At 49.8% G+C, this 21,588-nt stretch overlaps 1 protein-coding gene across 4 annotated transcripts; it reads left to right on the forward strand.

Annotated features, from left to right (window-relative positions):
* Positions 1-51: 51 nt before the first annotated feature.
* FAM212B (family with sequence similarity 212 member B) lies at positions 52-19,023 on the forward strand. 4 transcript variants are annotated; one of them, XM_017821442.1, is made up of 2 exons: positions 52-463; positions 17,136-19,023. In XM_017821442.1, exon 2 carries the CDS (start codon positions 17,142-17,144, stop codon positions 18,105-18,107), a length of 966 nt encoding a protein of 321 aa, XP_017676931.1. In that variant the 5' UTR covers positions 52-463; positions 17,136-17,141; the 3' UTR covers positions 18,108-19,023. The 4 variants fall into 4 exon arrangements, with proteins under 4 accessions (XP_017676931.1, XP_017676929.1, XP_017676932.1 ...); XM_017821440.1 differs by lacking the exon at positions 52-463 and adding an exon at positions 6,995-7,067; XM_017821443.1 differs by lacking the exon at positions 52-463 and adding an exon at positions 8,077-8,232.
* The last annotated feature ends 2,565 nt before the right edge of the window (positions 19,024-21,588 follow it).

Consider the following 21,588-nt stretch of genomic DNA (forward strand, 5'->3'; position numbering starts at 1 on the left):
GGCGGCGCTTCAGTGCGAGCGAGGGGTTGGTTTAATCGCAGAATGTCCTCAACACGTGCAAACTATCCCGGCCGAACACACTCGTAATCACAGAATATCCTGCACTGGAAGGGATGCACAAGCATCATCCCGTCCAACTCGTGGCCGTGCACATGATGCCCCCAAAATCCCACCCTGTGCCTCAGAGCGTTGTCCGAGCGCTCCTTGAGCTCTGGCAGACTCGGGGCCGTGACCGCTTCCCCGAGGAGAGGACACAGCTGTACAGCACACGGAAACAAGCTTTAAAAGCCATGACACTACAAATATTAATAGTATGGTACTCACTGGTGTGGTGGTGCATCGCCCCCCTCGCTTTTGAGGGACCTTAAAACACTCATTACACCACAAATGGCCAGGCCAAAAGTGTAAATCTCTTCTGTGCGTTACTTACTACCCTCTGCAGGCCACTTATTTTAAATCGCGGGTGAGTTTTACGAATATCAACTTTCATTCAGATGAATATCAACTTTTATTGTAGAGGTTGTAGCTTCCGTTATTGTGGCTTCCATTCATTGCAACAGGATTTGAAAAAAATCTCCACAGTGGCTTCTACTGTCCGAGCACATACACTGTGTCATTCTTCTTACAGTGCCAGGCAGCCTAAAAATGAATTTTAATGGCTTTTGGTGCATCACAGGCTTGGTCACGCCTTTGAAATTCCTCGTGTTTATGTTCCTGATGGGGGAGAAAAGTCTGTCAGATTCTATTCAGTTGTTAATTTTTAGTATTATGGTATTTTTTTCCCGTGAATATCTGAGTACCGACCAAGAGCGGGGCCCCACAGGACAAAGAACAATTCCAGTTTGGAGAGATCACCTCCACCAAGTGGGGACAGACCAGGACAGAAGGAACGGGACAGGGATCTCCAGGCATTTTGTTAGGTCCAATTATTTTTAAATTTTTAAGTGGGTGTTCTCATTGGTCCTCAAGGGGATACGAGCCTCCAACACGAGATAATTATCTCCGGATAAATCTGGGAAAGGAGACAGACAAAGACACCTGGACATAACAAACATTTGATTAAATACAGCCTCTCATAACCCGTTTGAATTGATGTGATTTGAACAGACAACGAAGAGCAGTCAGAAGTGACTGTTCCCAGGGGGGAAGGGCAGCAAAGAGGTGACAAAACAGCCCCCAAGAGCCATTGCCAGGAACTGCTTCCCCTCTCTATTTTTCTTGCTTATTCCTTTTCTCCCCCGAGGTTTCCTGCACGTTGCAGTACAACCGAGGTGATTTAGAGATATTACTCTCAGCAGTGCATTAATGAGACATTCAGACGCTTCACCTTCATTCAGAAAGATGCTGCTGTTTGTAGTTCTTTAATTTCCCTTCAGATGTTCAGTTCGGACAGATTCCAAACTGTCTCACAGTCTGTGTGCTGAGACACCCTTTGACACCACGACTGACAGATTTATTGTCCCTCTCCCTTTGGTTTTGGCCCTGGCTGAGGGGGCTGTGTCAGATTTAGGTCAGGCTCCTGCAGCTGTATCAGTTGAATCTCATGAAAGGTTTTGTTTTAACCCTTATTCCCGTAGCAGAGCTTAACTGCTACTGCTCCTAACTTTGTTGTAAGCTCTCTGTAAGTTGTGTGCTCTGCCATGAGTCACTGTATAAATAGCAATCCTCACCCTTCAGGCCTTGTTTTACCTCAGTGACTCTCAAATACTGAATTCCCCTTGTCGACATTCACATGTCAGCCCAGCCAAGAGGAATCTGCAGTTTTGCCATGACATTGCTTTGCTTTCGCCTGCAGTAAGATCCAAAGGAAATATTCCTGCTCAGAGCAGCCTTTGGAAATCTTGACATTTAATCTGAATACTCTGCAGGCAGATCCTGGGAAAGGATTTAGGTTAGTAAGAGAAGCAGATGAGACATCCTTCAGAGATGGAGTATGACAAAAATAACAGGTCCTTATGAAGGGATATAAACTCTCTAGCTCGGGGTCATAAAAAACCTCAAGGTTTTGGGACCTAGAAAGGTCTTGCTAGGGAAAACTCTTCCTCTCATACACACTGAGAGCATGATTCATTCCTCCAAAGCAGTGCTCACCACCTTTTCCTCCCCGTTAACAAAGTGCACATCACATATTTGATTTTAATTCCATCCCAGACTCATTTTCCTCCAAATCTGAACATCAGTTTTGGATAAATGATGTTCTAAGACACTTGTGAGGTCAGGGTCTCACTATCTCAGACTATTTCACCTGCAACACCTGGACTTAAGACCAGTACTAAGTAGCCCCCCGAGATTTATCCATCTCTTCCTTTTGTTCTGAACTTACTGTTCATTTACAACAGTTAAATTCTTCTTGTAACTCCCTGAAAGAGCGAGATAAACTGCTCATGGAGAATTTGTATCAGCTTCCAGAGCTGTCAGCTTGTGTCTATATTTAAGAAGAAAATCATTATAGATTTGAACATTGCTACTGCAAACAGGCACTGGCCTTGTCTTATTCCTTTACCTTCAAAGGATTTGTCTTTCAGATCTGCCAAGGCATGGAATTATTCCGAGCAAATCTCGGTTTACATAATATTTATGGAATACTTTTAAACTGAGATAATCTCATCCTCCTCTCCCAGATGTGTTCGGATTAAGACAGGGAAGTTTGTCTCTTCTCTGCAGCACGTGTGAGTCACTCTTTGGAGTGTGGGATGTATTTGTGTTTACACTGCCATGGAAACTGTGTTTGTTCCCTGTACAGTAAAGCCCAGTACAGTGAAAGGGCCATTGATACCAGCAGAGACAGTGACTGCATATTCCCCACCAAAAATTGACTCCAAGCACCCTCCACATTCATTTTCTCTTTGGAAAAAAAAAAAAAAGCTGGATGGCAAGTTATCAACAAGTAGCAAGTCTTTGGAGCAGCAGAATCCTCTTTGTTGCTTTAGTAACTTGGCCCAGTCTTGGATTTTTCCCAGCAAGTCTGCTGCATGGAGTTGTCATAAATAATAATGATGATGATGATGGGGTCTTACATCCATCTAAGGCTCACTTCCGTGCCCTCCTGCAGAATGGGTTTGGTTCCTTGTCAGAAGGATCAAGGAGAATTCCACAAATTTCAGGTGCAATCTGAATTACGCAGGGGGGTCACCACAGGCACACGCAGGGATGCAGCTGCAGATAAAAGAAAGCAGAAACCAGGGATCAGGGCAGAGCAGCTATTTCTGTGAGAAAGGCCAATATTTCACTCCTGTTGTTTTCCTCCAGATAAATAAACATCATCCCATTTTAATCTTGGATACCGAGATTTTTTTTCAGCTCCCATGAACAGGATGTAGGTCACGAAAACGCAGCGAGCCGAGATCAAATCCAACAGTTCTTTACCACAAACCAGCACAAGGAGTTTCCCTGGTACTCACTCCTGGCACTCCAGTGCAAGGAATGTCAGGAGCTGGAATTTCACCGGAGCAGAGTTAAAAGTTTTAATTTTGGGGACAGGGCACAGCGAGGCAGGGACACGTCAGGAACTTTAAAGGCCACAAGTGCAGAGACCACATGCACTAAATCAGGCTTAATGGGAGAAACGCTCACATTTTCAGGGGTATTTTATCTCTTTATGCACAAACATAAAACCAGAATTGAAGTTTCGACATTATACCCTTACCTATCTTGGCTGGATGTTTCTGCCCCAGCGGGTTTAAACAAAGATGGATGCAATTCAGGTCAGGCTGCAGCTGAAGTGGGAAGGAATTTTCTGAAAGGTTTGTCGGCGGCGCGCAAGAAAGTCGGAACGAGAGGAAAATTCAGGGATAATCACGCTTGTTAGTTCAGCAAAGAACAGTCACGTGGGAGCCTGGAGAAACCAGATCAATGAACTGAAAGACAACAAATGAGAAGAGCCCTCAGCTGTGAAGGGATGGATGTTCCCTCGCTCGGGAAGGAACGAGGCAGTTCACAGAAGTGGAATACTCCACTCCGAAGGAGTAGTCTAATTTTTGCCCAAGGATCTCAGTTTTTCATTTTATCCCGAAATAAACCACGCAGCTTTCTCCTCGAGGGCTGTTTTATTCTCAGCTCCATATTTTCTTGGAGATCTGATTTTCCACTGCACTGCACCATCTGCTCATGGTTTGCACCACGACAGAGCGGAAGGAGAGCAGGGCCTGGCACGAGGTGTCGGTGCTGCTTTGAACCAGTTGTCTACACGCAAGAGAAAAAATGTTGCTTAGTAAGGAAATCCTACTGAGAAAATATCTCAGATTTTTCTCTCCTCTTGCAAGTTCCCAGGAGTTTGGAGCACATGAATATTCCGGTCTTTCCTTTCTTCTGTGCTCATGAACTCCTTTATCAGTCTCCCGGGACAGGAGCAGCCCCGGAGGCTGGAAAATGGATCAAAAAGATGTCCTTAACAGAAGCCAAAGAGCCTAAAAGCTCTTCCTGTTCATCTGCCAGCAGATCACAGAGTTTGGTGTCTTGGAAGTGGCACAGGAGGTTTTTTGGAACACTTGCCATGTCCACCTGGAGTTGGCCTCCTGAACGCTTGATGTGCTGGAAAATACAATATGGATTAACTTCGATCTGATGCTTCCAATGACCACGTGCATTGTTTGTATCTCTTCTGTGCTGGAATAGTCAAAGTGCTGTGAAAAGCATCTGTTAAAACAAACTCAGGGATGATAGGGTTTAAAAAAATACATGGCATTGTAAAGGAAACCTTGCAGGGAGCATCCTGTGCTTGGGATAATCCCTGCTCTGATTCCATGGAGTTTTTCAAGGTGCCAGAGCCATAGAGCTCGTCAGCAGTGTGGTAACTCCAGGAGAAGAGAATCATGGAATCACAGAATGAACCCCAGAATCATTTGGGTTGGAAGGGATCTTAAAGCTCATCTCATTCCACTCCCTGCCATGGGCAGGGACACCTTCCACTATCCCAGGTTGCTCCAAGCCTTGTCCAGTCTGGCCTGGAACACATCCAGGAATGGATTGTCACTGACATTGAAGTCTCTTCCCTACCAAATATAAAACAATACCTAAAAATACCATTGCCCAAAGCTGGCTGGGATAAATAAAGCCCATGGTCCATTTTGACCAGCTGAACCCGGCTCTGTGCTGATAAACATCAAGAGAAAATGCAGTTTTGTTTCAGCTTTGCTGCTGTGCCACAGGGAAGAAATCCTGTCTAAATGTTACTTGATAGAACTGAGATAATAAAAGAAACCATAAAAACATAGTTCTAGTAGAAAATAAAGGTCCCAAGCAACACAGAAACCTGGATGCTGAGACTGGGGCTCTTCTTGCACGCGGATCCTTGTCTGGGACACTGGGACAGAAAAGGGAAGGTGGAGTGCTGGAGGCAGGAATTTCAGCTCCTCTTCTCCACATGGTGCCATCTCTCTGATTTTTTACCCCTGCCTGGCTGTTCAACCTGCCATATGCTTGGGTAGGCTGGGGACATCCACACCCCACCCTGGCCCGTGGGGAACAACCAGCTGGCCAACAAATCCTGCCAGATCTCAAGGAAAAAATCATAACTGGGCTAGTTGGCTTAGGCTTTAAAAACGACTCAAAACTGGCAAGTATCCTGATTGCATCATGACATACCTCGTTGGAAGTGATTGACTTTTCAATAAGGTCACTTTTTAAATACATTAATATGTTTATTGCCCAACGTTCTGCAGAGCCTCAAAGACAGATGCTGTTTTCATGCTTAAGAGATGGGAAATGGGACCCCTGAAATGAGTAAACAGGCAAGAAATTTTGGCCCATAATGAAAGAGATGCTGGAAGGATCAATAAATGTTAACTCTGGAGTGTTTCCCAAACATACGTGAAAGGGCAGATCACAGATTTCTTATTTAAATTGGATGTTGACACAAAGGTCAGCTTTCAAAAACACCGAGGTTGATTTCTACAAACAAACAAGGAAACTAACAAAATCCTATTACCATCTATATAAAAAAAAAAGGTTTTCTTTCAAAAAATAAAGATCTGGAAAGCAAAAATTTTAGCCAGTCTTTGACAAACTTATGGGGAAAAGCAAGTAATTATGTTTTTAATCCCAAAGTTCAAAACACAAAGTAGTATTCTTCTTCCTGTCAGGTTCTTTAGCATTGTAGATATTTAGATAAACCTTGTTAAATTATTGCAGGGGACTCAGCACTTATCAGCTAAACACCACATTTGGCACATAAACTGAGAACAATACTTATATATTTGTGAGAAACCCGGAAAAATTCAAACCCTTTCAAATTCAATGCAGTTGTAATGATGATCCAAGAGTGTTTGTGCCTTTTCCGGGCTCGCCTGTCCATCTGTTTGACGTCCTGTGGTGACAAGCAGCATCAGAGGTTGCTGATCTGAGGTAAAAAAAAAAAAATCCCGGTCTTAGAGGAGCAGCGACAACATCCCTCACATCCAGTTTTCCAGTGGCTCCGCTTGGAAAACACAGCGGGGGGGGGGGGAAACCGTTCTGAAAATAAACCCCCACGCTAAAGGATTTTCAACATCTGTTTTCTCGCAGCTCTCCCTGCCTGACAAAGGGCACTGGGATAACGGGCACGGTCATGTGCGAGGTGCCGCTGGCACCTTCCCACGGGACCCGTCGCATCCCCGAGCGCAGGGCGAGCAACCCGCGGGTGAGGACAGAACGGGGACACCACAACCGGGTGGCTTTGCAATTTCTCGTGATTAAAGCCATGTAGGTTAATCCGCGCTTTTGGCCGGGGTGGTCCTTCCCCGCGCAGCGGCGCGCGGAACCCACACACGAGGACACAACACCCCAAACTAAAACCACCCAAACTAAAACCACCCAAACTTTGGGACGCGCGGGCAGGAGGGAGCGGGGCGCTGGGCTGGCTCTGGAGGAGCCTCTCGCCGCCTCCCACTCCCCCTTTCCCCCCCGGTGCTGCGGGCTCTGGAGCCGGGCGGGGGGGGGATGATGCGGCGGCCGCTCCGGCAGCACCCGCGGCCCCGCGCTCCGCCACCGCCCCCCGGGGCCGCCCCCCGCACGGCCCCCTCCCCGCCCGCGCCCCGGCCGCGCCGAGCCGGGCCATGGAGCAGCACCTGCGGCGCCTGCGGCAGGAGCTGGTGAGGGAAGGGAAGGAAAAGGGACGCAGAGGAAAGGGAAGGGGGTGGTGGGTGCCGGGGGTCGTCCTGCGGGGAGAGAGGGGTCGGCACTTGGTGGGCAGCGGCACCGGGGGGGGCCGGGGGTCCTATGGCTGTGAGCGGGGAGGCAGGTCCTGCTCGGGGGTCGGGGGTCCTGCTGTTCCTGTGGCTGTGAGTGGGCAGGCAGGTCCTGCTCGGGGGTCGGGGGTCCTGCTGTTCCTGTGGCTGTGAGCGGGCAGGCAACTCCTGCTCAGGGGTCCTGCTGTTCCTATGGCTGTGAGTGGGCAGGCAGCTCCTGCTCAGGGTTTGGGGGTCCTGCTGTTCCTATGGCTGTGAGCGGGCAGGCAGCTCCTGCTCAGGGTTTGGGGGTCCTGCTGTTCCTATGGCTGTGAGCGGGCAGGCAGCTCCNTCCTATGGCTGTGAGCGGGCAGGCAGCTCCTGCTCAGGGTTTGGGGGTCCTGCTGTTCCTATGGCTGTGAGCGGGCAGGCAGCTCCTGCTCAGGGGTCCTGCTGTTCCTATGGCTGTGAGCGGGCAGGCAGGTCCCGGTCGGGGGTCCTGCTGTTCCTATGGCTGTGAGCGGGCAGGCAGGTCCTGCTCAGGGGTCGGGGGTCCTGCTGTTCCTATGGGTGTGAGCGGGCAGGCAGCTCCTGCTCGGGGGTCGGGGGTCCTGCTGCTGGTCCCGGCCAGGAGTCGGGGGTCCTGCTGCTCCCGTTGCTGTGAGCGGGGAGGCAGGTCCCGGTCGGGGGTCCAGATGTTGGTCCGGGCCAGGGGTTGGGGGTCCCGGTTCTGGTCCCGGCCGGGTGTTGGGGGTCCCGACCGGGGGTTGGGGGTCCCGGCTCTCCCATTGCTTTGAGCCGGGAGGCAGCGCCAGCTGTTCGGGGGTCCGTCCGTCCGTCTGTCCGTCTGTCGGAGAGAAACCGCGCCCGGGGGCGTGCGGGGGCTTTAGGGACAAGCCGCCAGCACAGGTCAGAAATCAGAGAAACACCCACAGAGATCTCCGCTAAGAATAAGTTTATAGGGATAAAAGGGATGTAAAGGGAGAGAGCGCTCTGCGCTCCCGATACTCTCTGAAAATACTTCTTTAATAGGGAAGCCTTTGTGAGGAATCAGAGCTGTTTTCGCCCTCCTCCCGCTCCTGTTCAGGAGGTAACCCCGCTCCCAAGACTTGCTGAGGCTTGTCCACAAGCCCGAAGGGATTGTTGGTGCACTGGGGCTCGCTGGGGGTGGGTTGGTAGGGAGAGCTGATACTTCCCGAAATAGGGCTCCCAGCGGGTCTGGCTCGCAGTCGTGCGCTATCCTGATAAATAGATAATGAGAACAAAAGGGGAAGACAAGGCAGAGCAAAAAGCGGGTGGGTGAAGTTTCTGAATGCACAAAAGCTCCCGGTTTGGGCTGGAAGGGATGTCGCATTGGGCTGGCTGTTGTGCTCCCTGGAGTTGTGTGCAGTGCTGCTGTCACGCCTGGGTTGCAGGAAGCGTTCCCTGTGTGACAACACCATTCCAGGCCCTACAGAGCCAGGCAGAGTTCCAGCTGTGCCCAGGGCAGGACCAGGGCTGGAGAGCCCTGTGCTCCTCCAGCTCTTGTGAAACATGGGCTGGGGCAGTGGCCTTTTACTCTGAATAAATGTGGCAGCCGTGACATTTAACCTGCTGGCGTTCCCAGTGTTTCCCCAGCAAACACAGGAGCTGGAAGACAAACTAAAACAAAGGAAAATGAGAGTCACTGGTGTGCTGTGAGCTGGGTGTGATGAATGAAATGCAAACTGCAGACCAGGACGTGTACAGGGCACTCTGGGAGGTCTTTAAAATCTGAGTTGGAAGGTGAGATGGGTAAAAGGAGTAACTTCCAAAAGAGCATCCTAAGAATCCTAAATCAGTGTTTTGCCTTCTAAACAAATGAGTTCTGTTATCTGACCAATTTTTTTTTTTAGAAAAGCCTAAACATTGCACCTTTATGTGAGTCTAAAACATGCCTGTTTTGTAGTGCATAACTTCTGGAAAGTCAGTATATTCAAAGGGGAGGCAAATCCCTCACACTTAATGTGAAAACCAAAAAAAAAATACTTAAAATGAGAAAATTCTGGGTTTGTTCACACCCTTGCTATAATGCAGTAATAGACTTCTTTTCAATTCTAAAAGTGCAACAATTTTTATTACATTAATAAACCAAGACTTAGCCTGGCATAAATTTAAGTGAATGATTGACTTAAAAAACTGGGAAGGGACAGTTGTCACCTTGGCTGAAAGCAGCCTGGATCTTCATTCATTTGATTTTCACTGGTCCCATTCTTTCTCCCTCCACTGCCCAGTTTTTGTTATTCAGACTTAAAAACTTCCTTTAACACAAGTTCTCAGGGTGTCAGAGTGCAGTTGTGAGCAGGGGTGTGCTCACAATTCCAGCTCACCCCTGGAATCACTTCCCCCCCTTCCCCTGCAACTTGAGGGAGCTGCAGGTTTCATTTAATGAAGGTTGGAGCAACTGTATTAATTAAAACCACCATAAAAGGTATCCTGAGCAATAACAGCTTTTAAACATCAATACTGTCATGATAGCCTGGAATTAAAATAGATTAATGTTTCTTTAAAGAGCAGCACGAGGGACAGCTGGGCCCATCTGCCCCGATGGGGAGTGGGAACTGAGCTCCTGATCCTGCTGCTTTGCCACTTTCTTCATTGCTGGGCAGGTCATGGCTCACACACTAAATGCACCATAACCAGGAGTCACAGGGCAGGAATGGTGGGAATGGCTGGGCCAGATGGACACAATGAGCCACCTCGTGTGGAGTCAATGGGAATCCAGCTCCAGGGCATCCCTGTGGATTTAGGAACACAGTGGTTTGTGTTGTGTCTCAGCAGCAGCTCTGTCGGGCAGGGAAGTTGGGCAGAAATTCCCACTTTGAGGAAGCAGGTTTCAGTGTCCCATGGCAGACGAGGCCATCCTGTTCCCAGGATCAGTTTGTCCCAGTGCAAGCAGCCTCTGCTTTGGTCAAGCGAGACTTTGGGCTGGTTTTGAGGAGGGGATTTTCTCAAAAAGCAGAGGACCTTGGCACAGCTCCCAGTTCCCAAGGAAAGGTTATCTTCCAGTGCAACTCAATCCCCCACCAGTGTGAGATTCGAGGATTCCAGCTCTGGCTTTGCTTTCTCTTGCTTTGTTTATTAAAAACATATTTAAATAACGGTGTGCTCGGCCTGGGCTGCTGCTGTGCCCCCACATCTCACCTGAGCACTGAGGCCACACCGTGCTGTGCCAGAGAAGTCCCAGATGAGCCTGGTCCAGGTGTGCTTACCCTGCTCTTCCCATCTCCTGTGGGAAAGCTCTGCCAGGGCTCCCCGGGATGGATCTGACCCATTTCAGTCAATGGGAGAGAGAGATCTGCTATTCCAGCCACGAGTTTTCCATTGTAAGCTGATAGTTTCTGGCATGTGTGGTGTCCCTTTGATTGGAATTCATTCAGAAGCTTCCACATGCAAATGCTTCAGAGCCAGGAGAGCCTCAGCTGACACAGCCATTCATCCCAGCCCGTGCTGGGATCAGGGGCTGGGATCCTCATCCCAGGCTAACACTGGCCCGTGGAGCTGTTTTTGACAAGCTGTGCCAGCTCTCTGCACCTCATCCCTGTGTGCAGAAAATCCATCAGACCTCGTTCTCCCCCGGGAAGCCCCTGGAGATTTATGGGCACATTGTGGCTCGTGAGAATAAGCAGTGCTGGCTTGTAGGTCTGGTGGTGGAATAAGCTGTGCTTCTCCACTCCTGGCATCTGCCCTTCCTGTGGCAGTCGTGAAATGTGCCACAGAGCTTGTGAATCTTCCATTCATGCCATTAATCCCGATGCTAAAAGGCCTTTTGGACTCTGGAAGCACCATCCTGAGGCCCAGCAGAATTGTGTCTGCTCTGCGAGTCGCACGCCGTTATCTCAGCCGAAAGATCAGATTTAACAAGAATTGTCTTGCTGAGGGATTAGCAGAGAGGAATTTCATTTCCCTGCCTCGCTCTGCATTACCTCCCTGCACTCTCTGACATGGGGATTGCTTGCATTTCTGGGGAGCAACATCAGCACACACACCGTGGGATGAGGGTTCGGGACTCACCTGCAGCAAGAATAAATCCCTTCTTTTCAGTGGGGACTGGTGAGTCCGTGGGGCAGATTTATCTGTGGCTGTAACAGGCAAGTGGTCACGGTCACAGGAGCTGTGGTTATAACTTTACTTTGTGTGTTTTTCTAGAGGAATCCAGCATATTTCTGGGTTTTTCCGTTGCTTTTTTTCTAGGAGGAGAAGTATTAAAGCAGCTATTTAAAACAACCAGTCTGACTTCAACTTCTGAGTGTTCTCCCTGCACATTTGTCATAAATGCATCGAATTACTGAGTTTGATAGAGTCTGACTCCTTCCTTACATTAATTTATGTCCTGGTAGACAATGTTTCTTGCTATGAATATCCTGCAGGAATAGAACATTTGGTCCGAGAGAGAAATACAGCCAATTATTTTTACTCTTTCACACTGGGCCCTGTTCTGGTAACTGTGTCACGCTCTGAGAGGATCTGCTGTATTTTCATTTACTGCTCCTTCTGAAGGGGCAGCTCCTGTGGTTTGCAGGTGTGTGAGGCACAAATAACAGACCTCAGGGTCCCAACTCCAGCAGGTGGGAACAGGCAGCTCCATTTGTGTCTCTGCTGATAAAATGGCCCCTTTAAAGGTGACTTTATCCACCACTGCTGGAGGCTCCGTCAGAAACTTGGGTGGTTATGGCAGGATCTCGTTCCTTGGTGTTCCTTAAGGGAAGGTGCAAGGGAGTGACTTGACAGCAGATGTCCTGCCACACAGAACTGGGGAGAAAAAGCAGTCACAGGCTTTGTCTGCTTGGTTATTTCCAGAGAAGACTCCTGAAGGTGATGATGGATTTTTTTTAGACTCCCAGCTTCGTGTGTTCAGGAATTTAAAGACCAGATCCCCAGGGAAGCAGCCCTGGGGTGAAAACCAGCACTTTTAACCATCATCTTCAATGGTCAGTCCATCCATCGAGGTTTTGATCTCTGTTATCTGTGAGTAAAAATCTGAAGGAGTCTCTTGGAGCTCTTTTTGGTCCATTTATTTCCTGCTTGTAGAGAATTGATTTTTCTAATTTGCCTTTAAACGTAGCAAGTGTTATTGGGAAGCCCAGAACAATATCATCCCAGTGGGAAGGAAGGCCATTGAGTGAGGAAGGTGGTTAATGGAGTGCTGTGAACCACATCTTTCATGGGTAACATCTGGTTTGGATCTATTTAAACTCTGGTGGGGGGGAGTGTTTGGTACAGTTTCAGCATCCTTCCTCTTTCAGATATTGTGAGCTCACAGTTCACATCCTCATTTACACCTACAGTACTCTGGAAGGACAAGAGGTAAAAAAGAGACTTTTGAAATTACTGTGGCAAAGTGCAAGGACTGAAAGAGCACCAAGAGAAGGAAAAGAAAGGTGGGATGTGGAGCTGGAGAGAAGCTCTCTGGGAGCTGTGCAGCAGGGGTTATGCCCAGCCACAACTGCAGGCTTGTTGAAGATTAATCCAGTTAGTGACCCAGAGGAAAACACAGAAACAATATGGTCAGCTCAGCAGTTCTAAAATAATTTTGGTCTCTATTATGTCACCCCCTTTAAATACCAATTGTTTGTCGCTGGCTCTGCTGCCCATCAGAACTATTATTAAGAACTATTTGCCATTTGCTCTTTCCTGTCCTCTTAGCAATAACTTCCTCTCTTTGCAGCTCTTTTCCCCAAGAGCTGGACATCTGTCTTCCTCCTCGTGGTGACAAACACCACTCAGGGCTCTTCTTCCCAGCTCTCTGTGCTCAGCTGAAGGCTGAGGGGTGTTGTTGGGATTTTCCTTTCCTCCCATCAGCATCACAAAGCTGCAGATGTGTGGATGGGCTGGGAATACAGACAGCTGGGGCTCAAGGGGATTGCTGGGAACTGGACTCTGAGAGCTCAGCGAAGGTAGATGGTAATAAAAAAAAACATCAGTTCCCAAAGTGGGTTAAAAAAGTTATTTATTTACCTGGGAAGTGGGAAGTGACAAGGGAAAAATCTCCCTTATTTGCAGGTCTCAGGTATTTGCTGTGTTAATCAGTGGTGGGAGATCACTGACTTACAAACTGGATAAACCCATTCTGGTTGGACTTCTGGCAATAAGTATTTTGAGGACAGCATTGAAAAGGTGGCTTACAAAGCAATTGGTGCCTTGGCTGCTCGGAATGGAACATTTCCAGGGCAAAAAAAACTCCATATTTGAACTCTGACAATTTTTTGTTTGCCCCCCTCCTTGTGTTGAATATTCCTTGATGATCATTCGCGAGTGGAATTTTGAATTTTGCACTTCAGTTTTCAGTGCTTGGGGTGTCTGTAGTTTAAATGAGCTTTGCTGTGGGAGAAGCACTTAGCCAGAGCTGCCTTTGCAGGAGGATAGATCCAGGTTTTCTGCTGGAGAAAGGAACCTTTTCCCATCACACACCAAATCCCAGGCACCGAAATGGAACACGCACGTCACCCTCAGCCCTGTGTGTACTTGTCTTGCTCTAAAAGACAGGAGTTGGCTTGTGCAGAATTAGACATAAAATTCTTCTTGCCAGCTTTTCGGGATTGCAAAAGTTTCAGGAATCATGAGATCCAGTTTGAGGCATCTGATTTTTAACTGGTTTGTAGAGATAGATTTGGATATCTGCAAGTTATCATAGTTCCAACAGGGCTTTTCTTGGAAGCAGAGGTGCCAAACCACCACTTATTTTGAAGCACAAAGCGTCTCAAATTAGACACCAGGAGTCCTTTGAAATGCTGATGAGTTTGTGCACCTTGAGGAGAGACCAGGAGGGACAAGAAGGGAGGATGCTGATGAGCAGGATCTGTGCTGGACCCAAAATTTGGGGGGGGGAATGCTGCTGCCCCTGCACTCTGCAGCCCAACTGATCCAAGCACAAGTTTGGGATTTGCAGCTCACAAAGAGGCACAAGCCAGAACATCTCCTGATGCCCGTGGTGGGCAGCTTACATAATGGCACTTGCATAACCCCAGCAAGTTCTGTCAGGGGCTCTCTCCATGCCAAATGAAGGCTCTCTGGGGTTTTGTGTCACATTCACGCTCCGTTTGGAATTGTGCTCCAGTTCATCACGAATTCCAGTTCCTTCTGCTTGAAGTGTGTGACCAAGAGCCAGTGAGGCTACAAGGCTTGTCCCTTCAGCCTGGACCTCCCATCTCCTTCATCAGTGCCTCTGATTTCCAGCCCACTGTGCTGAATTATTTGCAGAATCCTGTTTTCCTCTTGCAGCCCGGATAGTTCAGTTCTGACCCTGTGCCAGGGTGATGGTCCCTGTTCTCTGGGACATTATTCCTTTGCTGGAGAGCTTCAGGGAAGCCACTCTGGTCTTGGTTCTCAGTTCTCACTGAGATGTTCTTGGCAAAGAGGAGAGGGTGGCAGTTAGACACCGGGGAAGAAGGTTTTTTTTCCCTCCAGAATTTTCTTTGCAAGGTGAATACTCTTAATTACCCCAGGATAATTACAGGTGGATGGAATCCAAGCCCTGCAGGCTGTTTGGTCATCACCAGGCAGTGACTTCACTTTGGGCTGGGTTTCCCTCACTCTCCAGGTCTGTAAAAGACTGAGCAGATACCAGATAAAGCAGAGGGGGATTGGTTTGCTTCCTTTTTTTATCTTGCACAACCCAAAATTTCATCAAGCAGAGCTGAAAGCCTCGGGATGTTTAAAAACTCTGGCTGGTGGGGGGATTCACGTTGCCAGAGGGACCCCGAGGCTGGAGGGCAGGATTCATCCCACCCAAAGCAGGTCACTGAAACAGGACAAATGAGTCACATCCTGAAAAACCCCCTTTTCCTCCCTCCCCTGCTCTGAAGGGGCAGCTCAGCCTGGGCATCAGGGGGGGAAGTGTCCAAATCTCAGTCACTTCCAGGAAAGGCTTTTCACGGCTGAAAACGTCTCCAGTCCTTTTCCAGCGGCTCTCAGGCTCCCCAGGCTGGTGCTGGCACCAGGTTTGGCAGATCCACCTCCTTTGTTCAGGAAGAAAAGTGCTGGATTCTGGGCTTTTCAGGTCTTTTCTTGTCGGGGGCGACTGGATCTGCCTGCAAAGAGCAATCACAGAGGAGCAATCACAGCGACCGTCGCTTATCCAAACGCTGCCTATGAAATTTTAATGCTTCCTAAAGCCTGGCTGAGGAATTGTGAGGATCCCCCCCATCACGGGGGGAGTTAATTGAATCAATGAGGTGAACAAGAGCCGCCCAGCAGATGCCAGGGGGTTTGATCAGCCCAGTCATTACGGCAGGACCCTCGTCACTCCCCACGGAGCGATTACAGCCCTGCACCAGCCAGGGGATTTGGTGGGAAGTGGCCAATGAGGGGCCAAGCCGGCTCCAAATCCAGCTTTTTGCAAAGCCCCAGATAAAACAGGCTTCCATTAATAAGGCAAGAAAGGTTAGGACGAGCAGCACTGCAGCCAATCTGGAGAGGTAAGGTGATAGTTTTGTCGGAGGCTGGTAGAGCACATGGCCCCAGCTTGGTGTGGGGAGCCAGGGTGCAGTTAGGCTGGAAGTGGGACATTATTTGCATGTCTGCAGAAGTTGTTTATTTGCTGATCTTAAAAAATGAGAGAGCTGGAGGCACTCAGTGTAAGCAGGAAGCTAAACACAGATTTTCTGTGTTTTCGTAGCCTGTGTGCTCGTTCTGGCTGATAAATAAGTTTCTTGAGAGCAAAGCTCTGAAAAATCATTGTAACCTGTTTAGTTTTAGGTTCTGGGGTTTGAAATGGAGATTTGTGGTCAGGAACTGCTGAGCAGTTACAGAGCTGGCTTGTTACAGGGGTTCTGATGGCTTCTCTTTCTCTCTGCTCACATCCACATACAGAGATGGAAATGGAGCAAGTGATTGAACTAACTTAGTTGAAATGAAGGAGATGTAGAAAATAAAGCGTGAGAAGGTAAAGCTGGGCGTAAGAATTAAAAAACCTGGGCTTTTCCCACCCTGATCTTGAGATCTTTTGCTGCACAAAAATGGTGCTGAGCCGTTTAAACTGTCTGTGGCAGCGTAGGCTGGAGCTTTCCTAGACAGTGGTAATCTCTTGTGCAAACCACCTTCCATCGGTGTGACATGGCCTCACCTCCAGCCCTGCTGTGCCCTGCTGTTCCTCCCTTCTCCTGCCCAGTCCCCACTCCCCCCTCCCTGCTGGAAAACAAAAAAAAAAAATAAGTGGCAGCTGTTGGAAAGTAGAGCCCATTTGTTTTATGGTGCCGCTTTGGGAACATGATCCAGATCCTCCAGGAGAGAGAGAAAGCAGCAGAGCGAAAGAGAAGAGAGGCAAGTTGAGAAGCTCTGGAGAATAACTTGCTGATTTTAAGTCTAGTGTAGAAAGTTCAGTCTTTTGTGGTGAGGTTCATGGATAAAGCAGAACTGCTGCTAAAGGTCCTAGCCTGGGAATCAAAGAACTCCTAGCTGATTGTAAGTAATTTTAGAGTTTGTTGGTTGTTTTGTACGAAATCTCCAGTGCAGTGAAATGTCTTTGATTGTCCTCTAGCGAGAGGTGGCTGCAGGGAGGGTGTTCAGATCTGAAGATGTGTTGTGTGGGGTTTATTTTTAGTTTGCTTTAGCACTTCAGGTAAAGGAACAAGGTTTTCCATGGAAGGCACCTCTGTTCGTTGTTCTGGCTCCTGGTTTCAGTTGGTGCCAGGGCACAAAAGGCACAAAAGCAGAAGAATATGCTAAAACTGGCGGCAGCCAAAACCCATTCATAGTTCCACACCTTGGGTTTCTGCCAAGCCATTAATGGGAACTCAGACTATTTATTTTTGTTGTCAGGTCAAACAACCCGCTTCTGTCAGCTCCTCTGATTCCTAGAGGGAAACTCCTAGAAAAATCTAAGGAAAATCCAGTGGAATGGATGTAGTACAGGGCAGTGCATGGAAAATGCAGGCAGTAGGAAGAGGTGGTGGTTCAGCAAGCTGCTCCAAATGTTCTTGCTCTCTCCTGGCTCCTGGGGACGCTGATCCAACGTGTGCTTCCTTCCCTCCACAGCTCTCCATGAAGGAGGTCGGGGACGGGCTGCACGAGCAGATGAACTGCATGATGGGGGCCCTGCAGGAGCTGAAGCTGCTCCAGGTCCAGACGGCTCTGGAGCAGTTGGACATCTCCGGGAGCCGCAGCCCCGGCTGTGGGGTGGAGCAGCACCGGTGCTGCCGGAGCCGGGGAGACGTTCCCGGGGCCTGGCAGGACGAGCGGCCGCGGGGGGAGCCGTCAGTGGAGGGGCACAGCCCCACGGCCTTCCCACATCCAGCGGGGCTGTCCCATCCCGCCGCGCTCCTGGAGAGCGACCACCTCGGAGACACCCCCTCCTCCTCCAGCAGCCTCTGTGGGGAGGGTGTTTATGCCCCAACAGGACCGTCCTGCGTGTCCAGCAGAGCCGAGCACGTCCGCCCCAGGACTCTGGAGTGCAGCATCCAGGGCACGGCCGGGGGGTGGCCGGAATGCCGGGAGTGCCCGGGCTGTGACGATGGCCACGACTGGACGTCCTCCCTGATGTCCCAGAGCAGGAACCGGCAGCCGCTGGTGCTGGGGGACAACATCTTTGCAGACTTGGTTGGGAACTGGTTGGACCTGCCAGAGCTGGAGAAGAAGGGGGAGAAGGGCGAGGCGTCCCTGTCCGTGAGCAGGTCCCAGGAGCTCTGCAGGAAGTTCTCCCTCACGGCCAACATCTTCAAGAAGTTCCTGAGGAGCGTCCGGCCGGACCGAGACAGGCTGCTCAAGGAGAAGCCTTGCTGGCTTCCTCCCGAAGACAAACAGCCCGAGATCTCCAAGAGATCCAAAAAGATGAACAAACTCAAGGGGACATTTTACTTCCCGCTCCACGGGAGCCACCACGGCAAAGCAGAGAGGTGCCCGAAGGCAGAAAGCCACAGCGAGCGCCCCAAAACGGGCACCAAGAAAGTCCACGAGTCCAGAGACTACACCCAGTCTGGGTTTGACATCAACACAGCTGTTTGGGTCTGAGTTTGTCCGTGTTCTCTGCTCTGCCCAGCATTTGTCCCACACCAGAGAGGAGCTGGGGGCCACACTTGTCTTTTCAGGAGACCCCTGAGCTCTCCACATGGACTGAGATGAGTCCTCTGCAAAACATGCTGAGGGTTTCACTCACAGGTAGAATTTGCTGGACAAGTGCATCTTCAGGGACAGCCTGAGCAGCAGCTGACACAGAGTTTTGGGGACTGGTGTTTGCAAAAATAATCCGAATCTTTAGCAGCTTTAGGGTGAGTGGTGCCATGGATGACCAGCTCCTGGGCCTAGGCTGGTGACAGCCACTCCAGGCCCATTCCATCATCTCCAGCTAAATGGCTGCAGCACAAAACCCACTGTGTGCATGTGTGTGTGTGTGTGTGTGTGTGTGTGAGTGTGCAAATATATATATAGTTTTTTAAAACAAAGAAAAATCTATTCCTGCTTGTGTGCACTTGAAACTGGGTTATAAACCAGGCAGCCCAAGCCTTGTACCCGAAGCACTTGTTATTTAAATGGAAAGGAATAAGTTTGAATTTATAAGACTTGAACAGTTGCTGAATAGGAGGTGAAACCCCAACTTGGGGGAGTTTTCCACTTAAACCAGTGTGCTCCCAGCACCTCTCCTTCCTCTGCCAGTTGAACCAGCAGGGCACAAGGCTCCTTGCAGGGGGATTTGTGACCCTGGGGGTGTTGGTGGGGTTTGCCCCTCTCCCCTCCCCTCGTCCCCACAGGTTGCACCAGATACAACATTGCAAGAGTTAATTGTTGAGTTTTCACAGGCAAAGTTAAAAAACCTTCGTTTATTGTTGTGTTTCCTGTTGCTGTTGTTGTACAAACCTTGTCTTGACAGAACCAAGTTCTTCAGTGTCCGACTCTCCAAGAGTTTCCAATAAAGTGGAATCAGTTTTGTCTCCAGTGTGGGACACCCTGGGTCCTGCTTCTCTCCTTTTGGGGTTTTCCCCATCGTGGAACCACATGTGGATCATCTGGGGGGGTTGGCACTGGGAGCCTGTGGTCCGTGTCAGGCTGTTCCCAGCTGGGATCAGGGAGTTTGGGGAGCAGCCAGGAGAGTTTCCATTCAAGGAGAGGTTGTAAATCACAGCAGGGAGAAGGGCTGCAGGCAGAGAGGTCCCTGCCAGGGTGCCAGTGCTGCTCCAGGGGCACATCCCACTGCATCCCAGGCACAGCCCTGAGAGCCTTCAGGTGACACTTCAACATCCACCTTCCTCCCCCAGCACCACGAGGGGAAAAACTTTGGGGGAGAAACTGCTGCCAAGGGAAGAGCCTCAGAGCCACACAGCCCCTGATTTGTGGAGGGGCACAGGGCCTTGGGGGTCCTGCCTCAGCCTCCTGTCCCCCCCCAGTCTCCAGGAATTCAACCTGAGGTGAATCCCTGGCGACTCCCGGAGCCACAAGAGTGTGCAGACAGCAAGAGCCTGTGGCTTGCACTGCAGCCCCCCCTCCCCATCAGCCAAGAGCCTCACCAGATGCTTCATGTGTGCCACAGTGTTATGTTCCAAAAACCTGTTCCACTCACTCCAAGTTTAGGAAGGCCTGATGTGCGAGCTGTGGTGTTATTATTCTTTTTTTTTTTTTTAAACGTGCAATTCTATTCCTGTTGTGACTTCCCCAGGCAGAGAGAGGCCAGTGGAGCAAGAGGCATGGAGAGAGAATTTTTTTCACCCTTGCAAATTAAATATAGGCACAAGGCAGGCCCTGTTTGTGCCCATACAAGGAGAGGAGCAGGGCAGCATCCGAAGGCTGTGCTCAGCACTTTTTCAGGAACCTGAGTTGCAAGCAAGCTTTTGTTTTTCCTCCTCACAGGCTCTGGGGCTGGTTGTTTCCCCCCTTTCCTAATTTCTCTGAATGCTGAAGGGCTGTTTCTAAAGCATTTTGTTTTCTTCCTCTTTTATCAGCAGTTCATCCTGTTTGGTACAAACACACCCTCCCTGCCCCTTTTCCAGAGGGTCAGCAAAGAGGAGAACGAGTTTTCTGGAGAGAGCAAGAGTTTTTTTCCTGCACCAGCCTCAGTCCTGGGAAGTGTGGTATCACCCCTGGGCTTCCCTTCAGCCCAAGCACAACCTGGGGGGACCCAACCCTGGGCACCCCCATCCCCAGGAGCACGTTCCTGACTGGCACCAAAGGCTGAGCCCCATGGAGAGAGTGTGAATGGGGAGATGCCCAGGGAAACATCCCCACCAGGGGCTTTTTTAGCCTGTCCCTGGCATTGCCCTTGGCTGTGATGGCTGTGGTGGGCACCAGGGGAGGGCCAGGCTGAGCAGGGTGGGGCAGGGGCACGACCACGGGGGCACTTGGGGCGAGAGGAGGTGCTGGGTACAATTCTGCAGGTGGCTCCCTCTGCAAGGCCTTGTGTTACCCAGGGGACAGGATGTGTTTCTGCAGCACACAGGGACATCTGGAGCTTAAAATGCACGTTGGGAAGCTGCTCTCAGGGATTTCCCCCCACCCCTGGGTGCCATCCCACCTCCAGCTCCCTGCAGAGCCTGTGCAGCTTCAGACACTCAGACCCCCTTTCCCAGCACAAGTGGTCCCTCATAAATGCTGATCCCACACCCCAGCAGCTGTTGTGGGGCCTCTCCCCCATCCACGGGGTTCTCCTGAGGCACCAACAGGAGGTTTCTCTGGAGGAAAAGCCCCTCTGGCCCCCCGTGCTCCCAACAGCTGCCCCACAGGGCAGTGCTGGGTGCTCCTGCTGCTCAGGGATCAGCTGCCAGGCCCAGCCCTGCTCCCAGGAGAGATTATTGTTTGTAGTTCCACGTGGAAAGGGCAGTTCTTGGCCCCAGCTGCCACCCACGTGTTCCTTTCCCACCCAAAATAGTTGCTCCTGCTGCACTGCCCAGGCCGTGCCCGCTGCCACCCCCATCCCTGTGACAGGGACAGAGCCCACCAGCACCCACAGCTCCTCCCTTCAGCTCTAGGGTGGACACCTGAGGACAGTGGTTTCCTTAATTTCTTCCTTAATTTCTTCCTTTTCCAAAGGAACAGACCCTATTTGGGCACTTTGCATGGACAGCTGACCAAACACCCAACATAGTTCTGAATTTATGTTCTCTCTGCCTGTTAAGTTGTTTCTTCAAAGCATGTTTTGCGTCAAAAGAGGATTTTCCAGGGGCAAATTTAGTGGGATCTTGGCTTCAAACAGGCACCTGGAAATGGTGAGTAAATGTAGCTGCGTTTCAAAGTTCTTCAGAGAAAAAATATTTAATAAATATTCTTTATAGACATTCAAATAATAGAGAATAGCAGGCAAGACAGACATCCTCCCTAATTTAGTCTCCAGAGCTAATAGATCAGAGTTGGATTTGTGAATTACCATTTCACTTCTCCAGGGACTTTTCCTGAAATTATAATGGCTTTTACTCCTCTTTTTTTTTTTTTTAACTTCTTTTTCATGAAACTGCCATGAAATAGTTCCTTGTTATTAAGTCTGAAACCTGCCTAATTAGCACAATGA

Source organism: Lepidothrix coronata, unplaced genomic scaffold, assembly GCF_001604755.1.
Source record: "Lepidothrix coronata isolate B3197 unplaced genomic scaffold, Lepidothrix_coronata-1.0 Scaffold90, whole genome shotgun sequence".
In the NCBI taxonomy this organism is placed as follows: Eukaryota; Metazoa; Chordata; class Aves; order Passeriformes; family Pipridae; genus Lepidothrix; species Lepidothrix coronata.

Bases quoted from the DNA above. Each gene is read 5' to 3' on its own strand.
- FAM212B (XM_017821440.1), top strand. From the start codon at position 7,032: ATGGAGCAGCACCTGCGGCGCCTGCGGCAGGAGCTG. The intron at 7,068-17,135 runs GTGAGGGAAGGG...TTCCCTCCACAG, and splicing joins GGCGCCTGCGGCAGGAGCTG to CTCTCCATGAAGGAGGTCGG.